Source organism: Danio rerio, chromosome 15, assembly GCF_052040795.2.
Source record: "Danio rerio strain M-AB ecotype USA chromosome 15, GRCz13ab, whole genome shotgun sequence".
In the NCBI taxonomy this organism is placed as follows: domain Eukaryota; kingdom Metazoa; phylum Chordata; class Actinopteri; order Cypriniformes; family Danionidae; genus Danio; species Danio rerio.
The window spans coordinates 27,821,214-27,837,796 of record NC_141035.1 but is presented as its reverse complement, the minus strand read 5'-3'; the positions used below and the strand labels follow the sequence as shown (position 1 = coordinate 27,837,796).

General features: G+C 35.0%; 1 protein-coding gene across 2 annotated transcripts in view; it reads left to right on the top strand.

Annotated features, from left to right (window-relative positions):
* The window catches only part of vps53 (VPS53 subunit of GARP complex), a 52,739-nt gene that overhangs the window by 4,135 nt on the left and 32,021 nt on the right, over positions 1 to 16,583 (top strand). For both annotated transcript variants that reach the window (XM_087282836.1, NM_001007458.3), the window contains 3 exon segments: positions 10,805 to 10,891; positions 12,498 to 12,613; positions 12,692 to 12,811. In XM_087282836.1, coding sequence (XP_087138962.1) covers positions 10,805 to 10,891; positions 12,498 to 12,613; positions 12,692 to 12,811 — 323 coding nt within the window.

Below are 16,583 nucleotides of genomic sequence, written 5' to 3'. Positions count from 1 at the left end.
TGCTTTATTTTTTAAAAGATTCATGTAATATTCAAATTTTTCTAATAGGGGTGGTCCATCATATTTAAAATTTTAGTTCAAGTGTAATGTAGCTGTATGAACATAAACAACATCTCTTAATGTAAGAATGTAAAAAAATACATCCAAGTTAATGAGATCATAAATGCTTCATACAGCCTGCGCAGCACCGGGGCGTGGCCAGAGAAGCTGTAACATTATAACAGAGAAAGCTATGCAATGCCGTCCAAATGCTGCTATTTCTACAGAGCTTCTTTCTTTTCTGGATTGGGCTTCCAAAGGACATGACACAAAGAGAGAAGTGCTTACAGTTCAATGTTAATTATGTTCCAGAGAGTTGTAATAAATATATAGCTAGCATTTGATAAAGGAGAACTTCCACAATCTCTCCCGGTTCAGTGCTGGATTCGGCTAATACCGACGAAGCTTTGGCTTGTAAGCCACAACCTTTTAGTGTTTTTATTTGTTAAAATTGATCTATTACATACACAGTTTCTAGCGTTAACAATATGTTCTAGTGAGGATGTAAACAACTGGAAATGCTGTTTGGCACTGCTAACAGTTTAGCTACAAATTCATATTTATCAGTCAAACCGCCGTAAACGCCCACAATTTTCAGCAGCGCATGCAGAGTTTCTCTATGCAAACGTTTTCCATGCGTTATACATCTCAAATAACAAACTTGCAAAACCTATGTGAACGTTTTATATTACTTAAACATACTTATTCCAGATATATGTGAAAGACACTTGTCAGATTTTGTTCTAGAGAGCATGAGGTGTGAGGGCGAGCCTTTCAGAGGAAATATGACAGTCATTTTCATGTTAGCTGAGTAACTTTATATAATTGAAGTAAGATATATAAAAAACATGATTTTCTACAAGTATGAGTCTACAGTGCTTTGCATCTTATAAACACAACCAAACCTTAAAATACACCGTGGATCACCCTTTTAAGTTAAATTAACAACTTGATGAAATGATAACAGTTGTGTGGAAGAAAAAATATTCTACTGGATTCTACAAACAAAAGTGGTACAGGTTTTAAAAAACATGAAAATGTTTGCTCTCTTTAATCTAACCATTGTGGTGGTTAAAACTACTTATGGATGTTCTCCTGAGGTGAACCACTCTGTCTGCTTCATGACAGCTCTTGACAACATATTTTCTGGTGCATCTCTTCCATCTCACGTCTCTGGAAGTCCCAGATGCTGTCTCTTCCTGGAAAGGAAGGCTCACTTTACCCTGAATTTCCCTATTCTCAGCAGCAATTCCATTCCCCGTTGTGGTTTAGTGTCCTGCTATTTCTTGGACTAGACTGGAAATGTTGATTCAACACAGATCCGTTCTTAATCAAAGCAGCAGGCTGAGGTGAAATGCGACCTCTTTATTGAGATGTGAGACCTGCGACTGGGGTCAGCTGGCTCTGCATTACCCAGCATGCTCTGCTTTTGGAAATTGGTTGTGTCTGAAAGGATCGGTGTTAATGCAGGGCCACGAGTCTCACGGCCCGAGTTGTTTCCACAGAGCAGAGGAAAAATCATTTCAGCAGATGGAATGGCAGGGAAGTGTGGATTACACGTGTAGTTTGAGTCTGGGAGTGATGGTGGCGATGGGGGGAAAGGACTGGAAAGACACACTCAAGTTTTTTTTTTATTTTTTGTTTAGTCTGTGCAGTATTTATCAGTGAGATGGAGACATCTGTGTCTGGAACGGGATCCCAGGGGTCTGCTTGATGACATTTCTAGCTGTGTGGAGGAGGCGGACGGATGTGTTTGACTTTACTCTGTGTTTTCACATTCTCCCCTGTGGACCAGAAGAGGCTAAAGTTAGATTTGGGCTTTGGGAGTTTTATTTGTGACTGAGTCAGGGAAACTTTGAAGTTTGGGTGAAGCTGAGGGCCCAACGAATAGTGTCTGAAACAGATGTTCACCCTGTTTAAAGACCCAAACTCCTCTCTGGTGTTATTGGTGTTATTGTCTGGCTGCCGTGGATCAGTGTTGTTTTAGGATCTTTGAAATAATTTTATGTGTTTGAATGAGGTGTTCATTCATTTAAAATTTGGGTAAAGTTATAATAATTATATTGTTATTGTTGTTGTTTATTATTATTGTCATAATAATAATAATAATACTACTAATAATAATAATAATAATAATAATTATTATTATTATTATTATTGTTGTTTTTGTTGTTGTTGTTGTTGTTGTTTTATAAATATACTAATTGTTTTATTAGTGTTGGGCAAAAATAAGCAAAATAAAAATTAGTTTTGACTCAATGTAAGTGTGTGCGCTGTGTATATTTATTGCCTATATATAAATATACTCATGCATGCATATATTTGAGAAAACTTTTTTTTTAATTAAATTTAAAATATATTGGGATATAAAGCAAATTACTTATAAATTTAAATATTTATCTAACAAAATTGTTTTGTATTTTTTGGTTTCTATTTGTGTATGTGTATCACATATACATAATACACACACACACACACACACACACACACACACACACACACACACACACACACACACACACACACATGTATATTATGCCAAAACAAACTTTAATTTTGAATGCAAGTAATCATGATTAAACTTTACCTAGTTTTTAGTTTTATTTCTTTCTTTCTTTCTTTCTTTCTTTCTTTCTTTCTTTCTTTCTTTCTTTCTTTCTTTCTTTCTTTCTTTCTTTCTTTCTTTCTTTCTTTTCTTTTATTTCTTTTTCTTTCATTCTTTCTTTCTTTCTTTTTCTGCCACAAACTGATTTTTTTTTTACTTCAGAAGACTTTAGTGTATCGCTGTTATTTATTTAGTTTTGTCTGTACATGTTTTTTAACTTTCAAAGTGTCTGTATAGCCATTGACTTGCTTATTATAAATCACCAAGGACCACAGACCATCTTTGCTTTAACGCACTGCACTAATAGAGAAAAGTGACACACAACTGATTATAAGAAAAAGAAATTGTGTGAACTATCCCTTTAACAATTATAACTTTGGAGTGGATTGCTGGAATAATTTGACATTCTTCTTATAACTTTGAGAAAATGTACTTTGCAGGACTTTTGTAAACAACATTTGGTGGTTCAGGACATTTATGGTGGGGAAAAACACTATTTGGAAATATCTTCTGATTTAGCAATTGACAGTTTAAAGAACAATAACTTAATCATGCATTCCTTCAAAACCAGTTGATTTTTTTTAGCATAAATGGCTGTAAAGCAATGGATTTGAAATTATCAACATTGCCATGTTAGTTTGTAAGAAGCTGTAGGAGTATTTTTTTTTTTACATTTGTTCTTTGATTAAGCACATAAGAAGATATTTGTAAGAATGTTTCATCTATTCTGGCTGTACAATGAAGATCAAACAACACTGAACTAAAAAACAGAACTGTCAAAACAATGTCATGTCACAAACATAAACTGCAGCACCAGTGACATGACTGAAAGCATGCATTCTGATCTGCTCGTCTAATGAATGAACAGCGCAATGGATTAAAAGAAAAAATAATGTTAAATTGTTTTTTATCTTTTTAAATTTAAATTAGGTATTTTATTGTCAACAATAATACACTGTTCATTCATTGGCTTGTGAGCAAAAAACCCAGTTTTCAGTCCTATTGCTGGCGTAGAGGACCTGTCAAATTTCTTTTCTTTTTGATGTTTTTCAATGTTGTTTTGCCTGTATAGGTTTTGTTTGACTTTAAAAGTACCAGTAGCCATTGTTTTGCTTATTATAAATCACCAAGGACCACAGACCATCTTTAGGGACTGAGCATCGCTTTCTCCTTGTTGTTCTTCTTCTTCTCAAGAATGAATCGCATTTTTGAGAGTCTAAACATGCTCGAAAACCCACAAAATTTTACACATACCAGAAGTGGTGAAATATAGTTTTTTAAAGGTTTTGGAAGTGAGTGTGGCACAATGACTCTACAGCGCCACCTATGGACATTTGACGGATTGCCCTCCTAAGCTACAGTTCACGCAAACATACGAAAATTGGCACACAAATCAAACATGGCAAAACATACAAAGAAATACCTGCTGGCAACAGTAAGTTACGTGTTTTACAGTGTCGCAAACTCCTCCTACAAATTTTATCAGATCAAATCTATGTTCCATAAGTTTAATCCAAAGGCCTTTGTGATGTTGAACTGCGAAGATGTACAGTTTTTGCTGAAGGGTGTGTCTGTGGTGGACTGACAAAGTTCAGTGTATCACCATAGAGGAGGAAGTACTTATAACTCAGAAAACAATGTCTGATCTGCCTGAAAATGTACATGTTCAATGAGATTCCTCTCAGACATTGACATGCCAATATTGAGTCACAGTAATAGTGCCACCTGCTAACAGAAGAAAGTTTGACATAATACAGGGATTTTTCTCAGTTTTTTTAATCTATCAGTTCAAATTATTATTGTCTATTGTTCTCGGTCATCCTAAGGCCACTGGGTGGTGGCGAGCCCGGGTGCAAGGTCCCTTTCATTGCTGCTTGCAGCTTTAATTCTTATATTGTGATTATACTTAAGTTATACTGTGATTCTTGTTTTTTTTCCCCATAATTTTATTGACTAAGCTAACCCTGAACTGGACATTGCTGATAAAAAATCGTATAGTGAACAAAGACCTACATTTTCAGAAATTACTTTTGATTGTGTATTTGTCCTCCTGTAAGAATATCATAAAGGTTTGAACAACACGAGTGCAAATAAACGAGTAGCTTTATTTATAATGTTGACTAGTGTAACTATGCAGTCTTTTCTGCTGTTCTTTGCGGTTATCAGTGCATTTACAGTGTGAGGAAAGATCTATTCTCAACTGACAGCAAGCTATTTAAAAAAATATTTTCTGAATTTGAAAAGCAGTTGACAATGTGCGGAAACTTGTCAGATGTGTGATATTATTCATAAAGGAAAGTCAAATGTGGGTCAAAGCATTATTTGAGGACTCCCTTGCTTTGCCTTCCTCTTTGTCTCACGCAGGGCTTGTGGTAATATACATTATTTTCCTCCGTGCTGCAGAAACGTTCCATATAAAAAGTTTGCCATGTTGTTGTTCCCAGATGGAGCATTCAGATGAGAGGTTTACAGCTGTCAGGGAACCAGTTGGGATCAGGATGTCTCATGTAGTTTTTGGCATCTGGAGTTGCTTATTAGAAATGCCGAGAAGGAGCCTCCCCAAGAATGTTGTATAAATATTTAATCTAAACACAGGATGGAAAGTTTACTGCACGTGTGGTTTTCTATTGGTTGTTATAGACATATCCACGTCTGTCCCTTTAAAGTTGTATTAGTCATCCGGGACATTGTTGACAGAGGCTTTTGACATTTTAAAAAGATAACATCACTTGTTTTATTGATTTTAATACCTAGGTTTTAACCTTTGATTGCATTTTCTTGTTTAGTGTTTTTGGTATATTGAAATTCATATTACTGGCAAATATTACTGGTAAAATTCTGTCAGTATATTTTGTTGATGTCATTATTTCAACAACTTAATTCTGCTGAATTAGTTAACTTTTGCAGGTAACAATTTTATTGACTTATAATTGCAGTTTAGCTTCTATTAAAATGTACACAAAAATTGATAATCTAATAGAAAACAAGAGAAAAATTTAATTATGGAGCTATATTAGTCTTAAAAATACATTTACAAAATCTAATTCATATATCCACAACACGATTCAAAAATACACAAATACTATTTGTAATTTCAAAACTCGATTCAAAAGTACACAAATACAATTTGTGAATTTAAAACACGATTTATAAATACACAAATACAATTCGTAAATTCAAAAACCGATTCATAAATACAAATACAATTCATAAATTCAAAACTCAATTCAAAAATACACAAATACAATTCGTAAATTCAAAACACGATTCATAAATACACAAATACAATTCATAAATTCAAAACACAATTCAAAAACACACAAATACAATTCATAAAATCAAAACACGATTTATAAATACACAAATACAATTCATAAAATCAAAACAAGATTTATAAATACACAAATACAATTCATAAATTCAAAACATGATTCAAAAATACACAAATACTATTCGCAAATTTAAAACACGATTCATAAATACACAAATACAATTCGTAAATTCAAAACATGATTCAAAAATACACAAATACAATTCGTAAATTCAAAACATGATTCAAAAATACACATACAATTCGTAAATTCAAAACACGACTTATAAATACACAAAAACAATTAATAAATTTAAAACACGATTCAAAAATACACAAATACAATTCATAAATTCAAAACACGACTCATAAATGCACAAATACAATTTATATATTTAAAATACAATTCAAAAACATGAACCTATTTCGTAAATTCGAAACACAATTAAAAAATACACAAATCAAATTTGTAAATTCACAACATGATTCAAAAATACACAAATACAATTTGTAAATTCAAAACACGATTCGTAAATACACAAATACAACTCATAAATTCAAAACACGATTTATAAATACACAAATACAATTCGTAAATTCAAAACACTATTCATAAATACACAAGCACAATTCACTAATTCAAAACACTATTCATAAATATACAAGTACAATTCGCTAATTCAAAACACGATTAATAAATACACAAATACAATTCGTAAATTCGAAACACAATTTATAAATACACAAATACAATTCGCTAATTCAAAACATGATTCATAAATACACAAATACAATTTGTAAATTCACAACATTATTCAAAAATACACATACAATTCATAAATTCAAAACATGATTCAAAAATACACAAATCTAATTCATTTGGCAAAAATATTCTTGATTTTTACTTATTAATTTGCAAATTGTGTTGTTTTTATGAACAGTGTTTTAAATTTACAAATCGTAAATCGTGCGGTTTATGTATAACTTTTTATTTTGCAAATGTATTATTTTTGAGACTGATCTGACTCCCTACTAGATACCCTGAATGAAGAATGTACACATTTATTTAGAACATTTTTTTGTGCATTTAACGAGTTTAGTCTATACAAGTTTTACTGTGATTGATAAACAGTTAATTAATAGATCAAATAATGTTAATCAAATCTGAATATTTAAGTTTGTTTTTGAAATGTTCAACACCGCTGCAAATCAGCAATATAGTTAAAACAATAATACTGGGAAATGCTATTGCGGTTAATTGTTTTTATAGCATGTAGCACAATAACTGACCACACATATTTTAGTAGTGTCAGTCCATTTTATTTTTCCACAGTGTATTTTACCACATTTAAGCAAATTCCTCATAAAATAAACGATACTTGGTAATGTAACATTTATACATCCTAATGTTTTAATAAAAGTCACTCACTAAAACCACAGAATAACCCTGAGGCACTATAATGTTGATACAATAGAGGGTTAAACTTAAACTAGGCTCTTTAATTCATAATCTCTTTAGCATTTTAGAAGTAATTACATGCAGGATAATCATTGTAAGTGTGGAAGATTGATGGCATAATCACAGAAGACATAATCATCCAGTCTCACTGCTTCCTGTAAGCAACTGTTAGACTGTCCTAATAACCGATATGCTTCTTTCTTAATGCTTCTACATATTCTTCAGTCCTGTCACAACACTAAATAGCAGGCCTCCTAGCATCCATGTCGTCCTATAGTCTATGGCTTGGCTTAACCATCTGGGGGGGAAAACATCCTGAAACTGCAAATAGAGTCCACATGCGGAGCAGCTGCTCTTCTTCCTGCCAGATCCAAATAAACCACTTCATCCTGATCAGCAGTGTGAGAAGGAGATCCTCCAACAAGAAGTCCTTCAGAAATCAAATCGGAAGGGATCTTTTCATGCATTGCTACAATATGGCCTATTTTAAATATAAGGCTTTGTTTTTGGTCAGTATTATGATGCGTTTGTTTGTAGATCTGATTACATGTGGACAAAGGAGATGCATTACTGTTCACAGCCAGTGTTTATATATATTTTTGTCAACTTTTTATCCCTTTCAGATAAGGGAGATTTGATCAATAAAACAATAAATGCTTTAATTAGCCTAAAATTGTAATTTTGGTATCAATTACTCACCCTCATGTCCTTCCAATCCCTTGCATTTCCCTATGGTGGTCCAGTCAATATTTTTGCAAAAATAACTATTTTATTCTACAATTTCTTCTCTTCAGTGTCAGTATAGGGTGCATGTTCACAATAGCGGTGTCATTTCACTCAGTGGCCATCTTTGAAATGCCTCCCGTTCAGTATGTTCAGGCATTCTGTTTGAATGGGGAAACATCAATTTTTCAACAACTATTTGCCAAGCTTACAATTGCATTACATTGTATTTGCGATCACTAATAAAATGTACATAACAGCTGTCTCTAAGTTTCGTTTCTGAACATTCGAATCAAACAAAATCATTTTTTTTTTCAGGTTGCCCAAGCTAATGTGCATGTGCACTTAAAGTGAACGAGATCACAACACCAACTCTCTTTATGGCAGTGTTGCACATTATCATCCTCTTAATAATGCCTCGTCCATTCGAGCTGGTCTTTTAAAGTAATTCACAACTTGGTGTTGATACCAAATCTCCTCCCAAAATGACAGTGCTTTATCAGTGGGCGTTTGAGTAGTTGATTAAGTTCCTTTCGTACAGATTACAAAAATAACTATTCACTTTTTTTAGCTAATTCAATTAAACTTATGCAACAGTTTTTTTTATATTATTTTTCAATTTTGAGAGGGTTTTGTGGTAAAATGTAATATTTATGCAGTAATTAAGATACAATTTTCCCAATAAAACAAAGGGATTTTTGTCATTTTTATTTTTAATTGTTTACATTATTGCAGAATTTCCAGATAAAATAGAGACTGCCATTCAAAAACAAAAACAAAGGGTAGAGTAGCACCATCTGGTTGTAAAAAACAAAAACAAGTTTGACTGTAGCTTGAGTTAATTTCACACAGATTACAAAAACAAGATCTTTTATTTTATTTTATGTGTAGTTGGTTTTATTTAAAAGTAGTTGTTTCAAGCTTTAACAGATATTTGTATGCCCTACACTGAGAAGAAACTGTACATAATTGTTTGTGTGCGCATTTTGTGTTTGTGTGTGTGTGTATTATGTAGCTTTATAATATACTGATCAAATCACTGAAGACCTATGGTCTGTTTGGAGGATTTTTTTTGCCAACTATGGAGGATGAGGGAGCTCAGTTTTTTTTCAAAAAATATCTTAATATTCTTCGAAGACCAATGAAAGTCTCTGGTGTTTGGAATAACATGGTTAATTACATAATTTTCATTTTTGGGTGAACCAAACCTTTAATGATTTTATAAATTAAATTACTAGCAGTTTACAAAATAAAAACACAAATTACACACATTTTTCAGAGCTGCTCTCTGTGGAGAATGTAGGTACATTTTTAGTCAGAAGTTAACTTTTTTTGGTAAAAGAAAATATTAAATGCATAAATAATTTTTAGGCATAATTTAAATATTTGGCATGCTTCTACATGAAGATCTAGGTCAATATGTCAATGCACTGCTCACTAGGCTATGAGTGCCAGCAGTATAAGTTAAAAAGCATGCTTCACCAACATCTCTTCAAATCATTAAAAATGAGGTCAGTTGGTGGAGACTAGCACTTTTCTGCCTGTTTGATCACAGTTAGCCACATCTGTGTTTACGCTGTGAAAGCAATCCAGTGATGTGTTTTGACAACCTTTTGAAGTGGTCAAACATAGACAATGTCAAAACAATTTAAATTCCGTTTACACCTGTCCAATTATGACTGGATCAACAAAACACATTTTAAAACCAGGTGTAAGCAGAGCTCAAGATGCATCCCAATAAACACTTGAACTCCAATTCTGCAATTCTAGTTTTGAGCTGTGAAAGTCCTGGCATGACTTTACAGTTGCAGTTTGAAAAATTCTTTCTTAGAAAGGAGGATGCATCACTGTGAACACACTCTCTCTCTATGTGTGTGTGTGTGTGTGTGTGGCTCAAAGCGTCTCTGTGTTTTTGAGGAGGCTTGTAAAAGTGGTAAATTCCAGGGGGCAGCTGGTGCCGGCTGTTAGCATTCCAGTTGCCTGTGAAGAAGCGAGGCTGAAGAGACGGCCAAACTCTCTCTCCATTCTCAGCCCAGGCACGTCTCTCTAAATACACTGGCAGCGGCCTGTATTCCCACTCATCCAGCACTGCAGCTGCTTGCAAAGGAAGTAGTAATTATGCATTATCAGAGTCCAATTCTTAGGTGTGCCACTAGCCATGACTCTGCATTCGAGTGGCCAGGAATGTTCACTCCCGAAGTCGAGAGTCTTGTTATGTGGTGGCATCAGGTGGGGCAACATGTGGAAGCACAACAGTGCAGCTGCTACAACCTTCGCCTACAAGAATGTCAAGTAAAAACTGGTTTCATCAGGCCGTGTGGTTTGTTCCCCACCCTGCTGAAGCGCAGAGATCTTCCCACTAAAAATAATATAGTGGCTGGAAGGTCAGGAGGGCAGGCAGGAAGCATGTTCATTAAAATGTCATTCAGCCCTTGTTTTCATTTTACATATGAGTTCATTATTAATTGCTTTTGATGTGGTGGAAAGATTTAGATGGAGTGTCTGTTTTTCTAATCGCCTAGTTTGAAAGCGATGAAAGCTGCCCAACACAAACTCAGCTCTAGCCAGTGAACTTCAGGTTGCTGTTTCACAGAAAACATCGAACTGACAGCGAGCTGTAAGAAAACGCTGCTTTGGGTCACCTTAGATCTTTTGTCTTCTCTTCCAGGCTTTGGAGGAGGCCCAGAAAGCCATTCAGCAACTCTTTGGCAAAATCAAAGACATCAAAGACAAAGCAGAGAAATCGGAGCAAATGGTGAGTAAAAATAAGCCCTCCAGACAGGAACCTAGTCATTTAAGGCCTGAAAGTAGACCCAGAGTAAATAGCCACTCACCACCCACCCACCCTAATAGACTGGGTAACCGAGGAGCAAGAAACTGTGACATCCTGTGGTTTTCGTCCACAGTACTCACTCTGAGCCCAAAGTAATGCACTGGCCATCTGTGAATGTAATGCAATGCAGATCAGAGGAAGGGCAAGGGGTGGAAGGCAGGAGAACAATAGCAAAGCTCTGTCTATGTGTCCCCAATATGGTGAAGCAATAGACAGAAGTCACGCGTGCAATATTGTTACCATACAAACTCTGGAAAAAAAAGAAAGAAAGAAAATTGTCACTGGGCAGCAAATTCTCAAAAGATATCATTATGTTGCCTCTAATATGTAATTTGTAAAAAATTTAATAAAAAAATAAATAAATAAATCGTCTCACATCGTATTTTGTATCACATCTTATATCGTATCAAGTCGTATATCTTTTACATCATATATCACATCGTATCGTATATTGTATCACATCATATTTTGTATCATATCGTATATCTTTTACATCATATATATCACATCACATCTTATATCATATCACATCTTATATTGTATCACATCTTATATTGTTACACATCTTAAATCGTATCACGTTGTATATCTATTACATATATTGTATCAAACCTTATGTCGTATCGCATCTTATATTGTATCACATCTTATATCGTATCACATCGCATATCTATTACATTATATATATATATCATATCACATCTTATATTGTATCACATCGTATATCGTATATCGCCATAGGTTATCTAAATAAATTTTACAAAGATATATATAAATTTAAACTAAATAGATTGCTGCGTGTTTTGCGATATGCTGTAATAAATTTGAACATGCATTGTTTTTCTTTTACCACGCATATGTAGATATTACATGAAAGATTAGGTCATGAAAATTTACTTGAAAGTCTTGGAAAAATCATGGAAAAGTCATGGAATTTCAGTAGTAAATATGTGTATAAACACTATATCCTATCACAATGTATATCGTATCACATCGTATATCGAATCACATCGTATATCGAATCACATTGGATATCAAATCACATCGTATATCGCATCACATCGTATATCGTATCACATCGTATCACATCGTATATCGTATCACATCGTATATCGTATCGCACCGTATATCTGTCACAACGTATATTTATCACACCGTATAGCGTATTACATTGTATATCATATCACATCATATATCGTATCACACTGTATATCTGTCACAACGTATATCTATCACACCGTATATCGTATATCGTATCACATCGTATCACATCACATATTGTATTACATCATATATGTCACATCATATACTGTATCATGTCACATCATATCGCATCATATAACTTTTATTTTTGTTTAAAATAAGAATATTAGTTTAAAAAATAAATATAGACTTCTTTCAGTTACATACTGTATAATATAGTAGTAAATCTATTTATATAATAAAAGTGTTTAATAGAAAATAAAAAAATACTATAATAAGACAATAATCAGAGAGCATCCCTAATGCATCTCAAAATGTGTTTCAGGTTAAGGAGATCACACGGGACATCAAGCAGCTGGATCATGCCAAGCGTCACCTGACGACTTCTATAACCACCCTCAATCACCTGCACATGCTGGCTGGTGGCGTTGACTCTCTTGAGTACGTTTATTTAACATCAATACCTATACTAAGACACAACACTTTTTGCTAAAACCTTTGCCATTGTGCATTTTTCAGAGCTATGACACGAAAACGGCAGTATGGAGAGGTGGCCAATCTCCTTCAGGGTGTAGTCAATGTGCTGGAGCACTTCCAAAAGTACATGGGCATCCCGCAGATACGGCAGCTCTCAGAGAGGTACAGACTCGAGCACTAGACCAACACTCTTCAATGCTATTAAATCACTCACATTCTACACTGAGGCACTACACAATGCTTAGTTTTAGCCATTGGGTAATAAACTATTAAAGTTCACTCACTTGTGATTGAATTGCGGCTTTGGAATATGTTTGGTGCAGATATATATATACCAATAGATACATATAGCTTTGAAGTTTCACAACTATTTCTGGTCATATCAATGGTTTTGTAGTGTATTTGACGCACATTAAACTGTAGTATCTGATTCACTATCACTTTGCTCATGCAGCAAGCAAATGCAGACATACTTTTTTTAAAATAATCAATAATAAACTGACACAATTAAAACAATTTTTCTCTGATATCAACATAGAAGGAATGTGGCTTATGTAAGTGCGAAAATTCTCCAGCCCATTTACATCCCTAGGAACTGACTCTAGGATGAAAGGCACTGTTTTTACCTTATTTGGAAGGTTCATGAATATTAATGAGCACTGCTCTGATGCTCCTGCAGCTCATGTCAGTCGCTAAAGTTTAAATAAAATAAACTTTTAATCCTCATGTCTTCTTTTTAGGATTATCACGTTCTGAGATGAGATAAGATTCTTTATGTCTGTTGCATCAAAGAATGGTTGCTTTACCTGAGGGCTGTATAATCTCAGTCTTGTTTTCAAAATAAGAGTCCCTCATACATGGGAAATATAATAATCTGTCTTAAAAAAAATTAAAAAAGGGAAACAAATTATAATTGTCATCTCATTAGGGAATGTTATGGCCAATCAAACACTGCTTGGGGCATCCAATTAATGATCCTTTGGGTAACATCAGAATCTGTGTTTTTTCACATTGACCTGTTGTTCAGTGGTGTTTTACATGAGAACAAGGACTTAAGGCTGTTTGAGGCTCCCTCTACTGAACTCTTATAATTCAACATTACCTATATATAGGTATACCTGGGTTTTCTATCTATCACACACAGTCCAAAAGCCAAAAGCACCAGATATAATTTCTGAGTTATTTTTTACTTGTGGGTGCAGGACACCAGTCAATTTATGTGAGAATAAAAATTAAGTGAGGATAACAGAATGTAAACTGTGACACATTATACCCAAAAGTTAGTCATACAATGCACTAAAAATTAACAGGAAATGTGGAATCTGCTGGGAAATTCTTGAAGTTCAGCTTTGCATGATTCTGGTTGGCAGCAGCACAGGAGACTACAGGCTGTCAATGAGCCTAAGGCTAGACAGCAAATTATTAACAGTTGTGTAAATATTGTCATACTAACTATCAAAGTTATCTACCATTATCAAGATGAGTTTATGTACAGTGCATCCAAAAAGTATTCATAGCGCTTCACTTTTCCACATTTTTTATGTTACAGCCTTATTCCAAAATGAATGAAATTCATTTTTCCCTCAAAATTCTACACACAATACCCCATAATGACAATGAGAAAAAAGACGATTTAAAATTGTTGCAAATTTCAAAAAATAAAAAACCTGAAAAATCACATGATTTTTACGTAAGTATTCACAACCTTTGCCGTGCAGCTCTAAAATGAGCTCAGATTCTGTTTCCACTGATCATTCTTGAGTTATTTCAGCAGCTCAATTGGAGTTTACCTGTGGTAAATTCAATTCAGACTTGATTTGAAAAAGCATACACCTGTCTATTTAAGGTCCCAGGGTTGACGGTTTATGTCAAAGCACAAACCAAGCATAAAGACAAAGGAATTGTCTGTAGACCTCCAAGACAGGATTGTCTTGAGGCACAAGGCTGGGGAAGGTTACAGAAAAATTTCTGCTGCTCTGAAAGTTCGAATTAGCACAGTGGCCTCCATCATCTGTAAGTGGAAGATGTTTGGAGCCACCAGGACTCTTCCAAGAGCTGGCCGGCCATCTAAGCTGAGTGATGAACCCGATGATCACTCTGTCTGAGCTCCAGCATTCTTCTCTGGAGAGTAGAACCTTGCAGAAGGACAACCATCTGTGCAGCAATCCACCAATCAGGCCTGTACTGTATGGAAGAGTGGCCAGATGGGAGCCACTTTCCTCCTGGAATTTGCTAAAAGTCATCTGAAGGACTCCCAGACCATAAGAAACACAATTCTCTGGTCTGATTAGACTAAAATTGAACTCTTTAGAGTGAATGTCAGGCATTACATTTGGAGAAAACCAGCCACCGCTCATCACCAGGCTAATGCCATCCCTACAGTGAAGCACGGTGGTGGCAGCATCATGCTGTGAAGATAATTTTCAGCAGCAGGAACTGGAAGACTATTCAGGATAGAGGGAAAAATGAAAGCAGTCATGTACAGAGACATCCTGAATGAAAACCTGCTTCAGAGTGCTCTTGACCTCAGACTGGGGCGACAGTTCATCTTACAGCAGGGCAATGACCAAAAGCACACCGCCAAAATATCAATAAAGTAGCTTCACAACAACTTAGTGAATGCCCTTGAGTGGCCCAGCCAGAGCACAGATCTAAATCCTATTGAACATCTCCAGAGAGATCTGAAAATGGCAGTACACAGTCTCTTCCCGATCAACTTGATAGAGCTTGAGAGATACTGCACAGAGGAATGGGCAAAAATTCTCAAAGACCGGTGTGCCAAGCTTGTGCCATCATATTCAGAAAGACTTGAGGCTGTAATTTCTGCCATCAACAAAGTATAAAGCAAAGGCTGTGAATACTTAATGCGTTTTTATTTTTTAAAAATTTGCAACAATTTCAAACAATCTTTTTTTCACATTGTCATTTTGGGGTATCTATGTAGAATTTTGAGGAAATAAATGAATTTAATCCATTTTGGAATAAGGCTGCAACAATCAAAAATGTCAAAAAAGAAGCGCTATAAATATTTTCCGGATACACTAAGTTTAACTGTTAATTCTTGTCATTATTTCTTAACTGTAGAATAAAATGTCATACTGTGTGAAATGTTGAATGTGTTTAAACAACTTTTTGGTTTGACAGTATGTATGTACTCACACACTTGAGTGCGTATGTTTGTGATGAGTGAAAAAGCAAATACCAAAGGGAATTCCATTGGCAAGGTGTCTGTATATTATTAGAGACACTCATGCACTGTTTATTTGAATAAATCACAGCACTGAGAAGATGAGGATCCTGTTTATGTTTACTGAAGATGCAGCACAGGAAGGAAATCTGCTTTAGAGGGCCTCTTCATTTACCTTTTTTTTCACTACTGTGGCCTTTATCCCCAGCGGAAAGCAGCTCTTTGTTTCAGGCCTGTCCCAGTGGAGGAGTTCTCTCTGGTTTTGGGTGGTTCAGTACTTGTTCCCTGCTGGTTTGCAGACTGAGCCTTTCGTTGGCAATTCTGGACTTCCCATTGCTTGTTTATGTTGGCTACTCGGATAAAGCTGTTGTTTCATAAGCAGATGGCAAGGAAGGGTGTGTTTGATGTGGAAAACGATTCCCCTGATTTTTCTGAAGGTTTCTCTGGAAAAGTCATGCTCATTTTCAGTGGCCCTGTAGTCCAGTTTTGCTCTTCGGTTCGTAAGACGGAGCTCAAATGTCAAACGGCGTCCTTGAGTGGTGATGAGAGTTTGTTTGCTTGAGCATGCATTTGTACATCAAGCGAGTCCAGTGTTTTGTTAAAACAGCATTTAAGTGTGCCAAAGTATATCAGCACTTTCTGACCGCTGCGTAACTGCTGTTTTTTCCCCTCATCTGTTTCTTTTGTGGTTTAAAAAAAGAGATTATATTTGATGAGGGTGGAGGTTGGGGGTGCCTTGGAATTTAT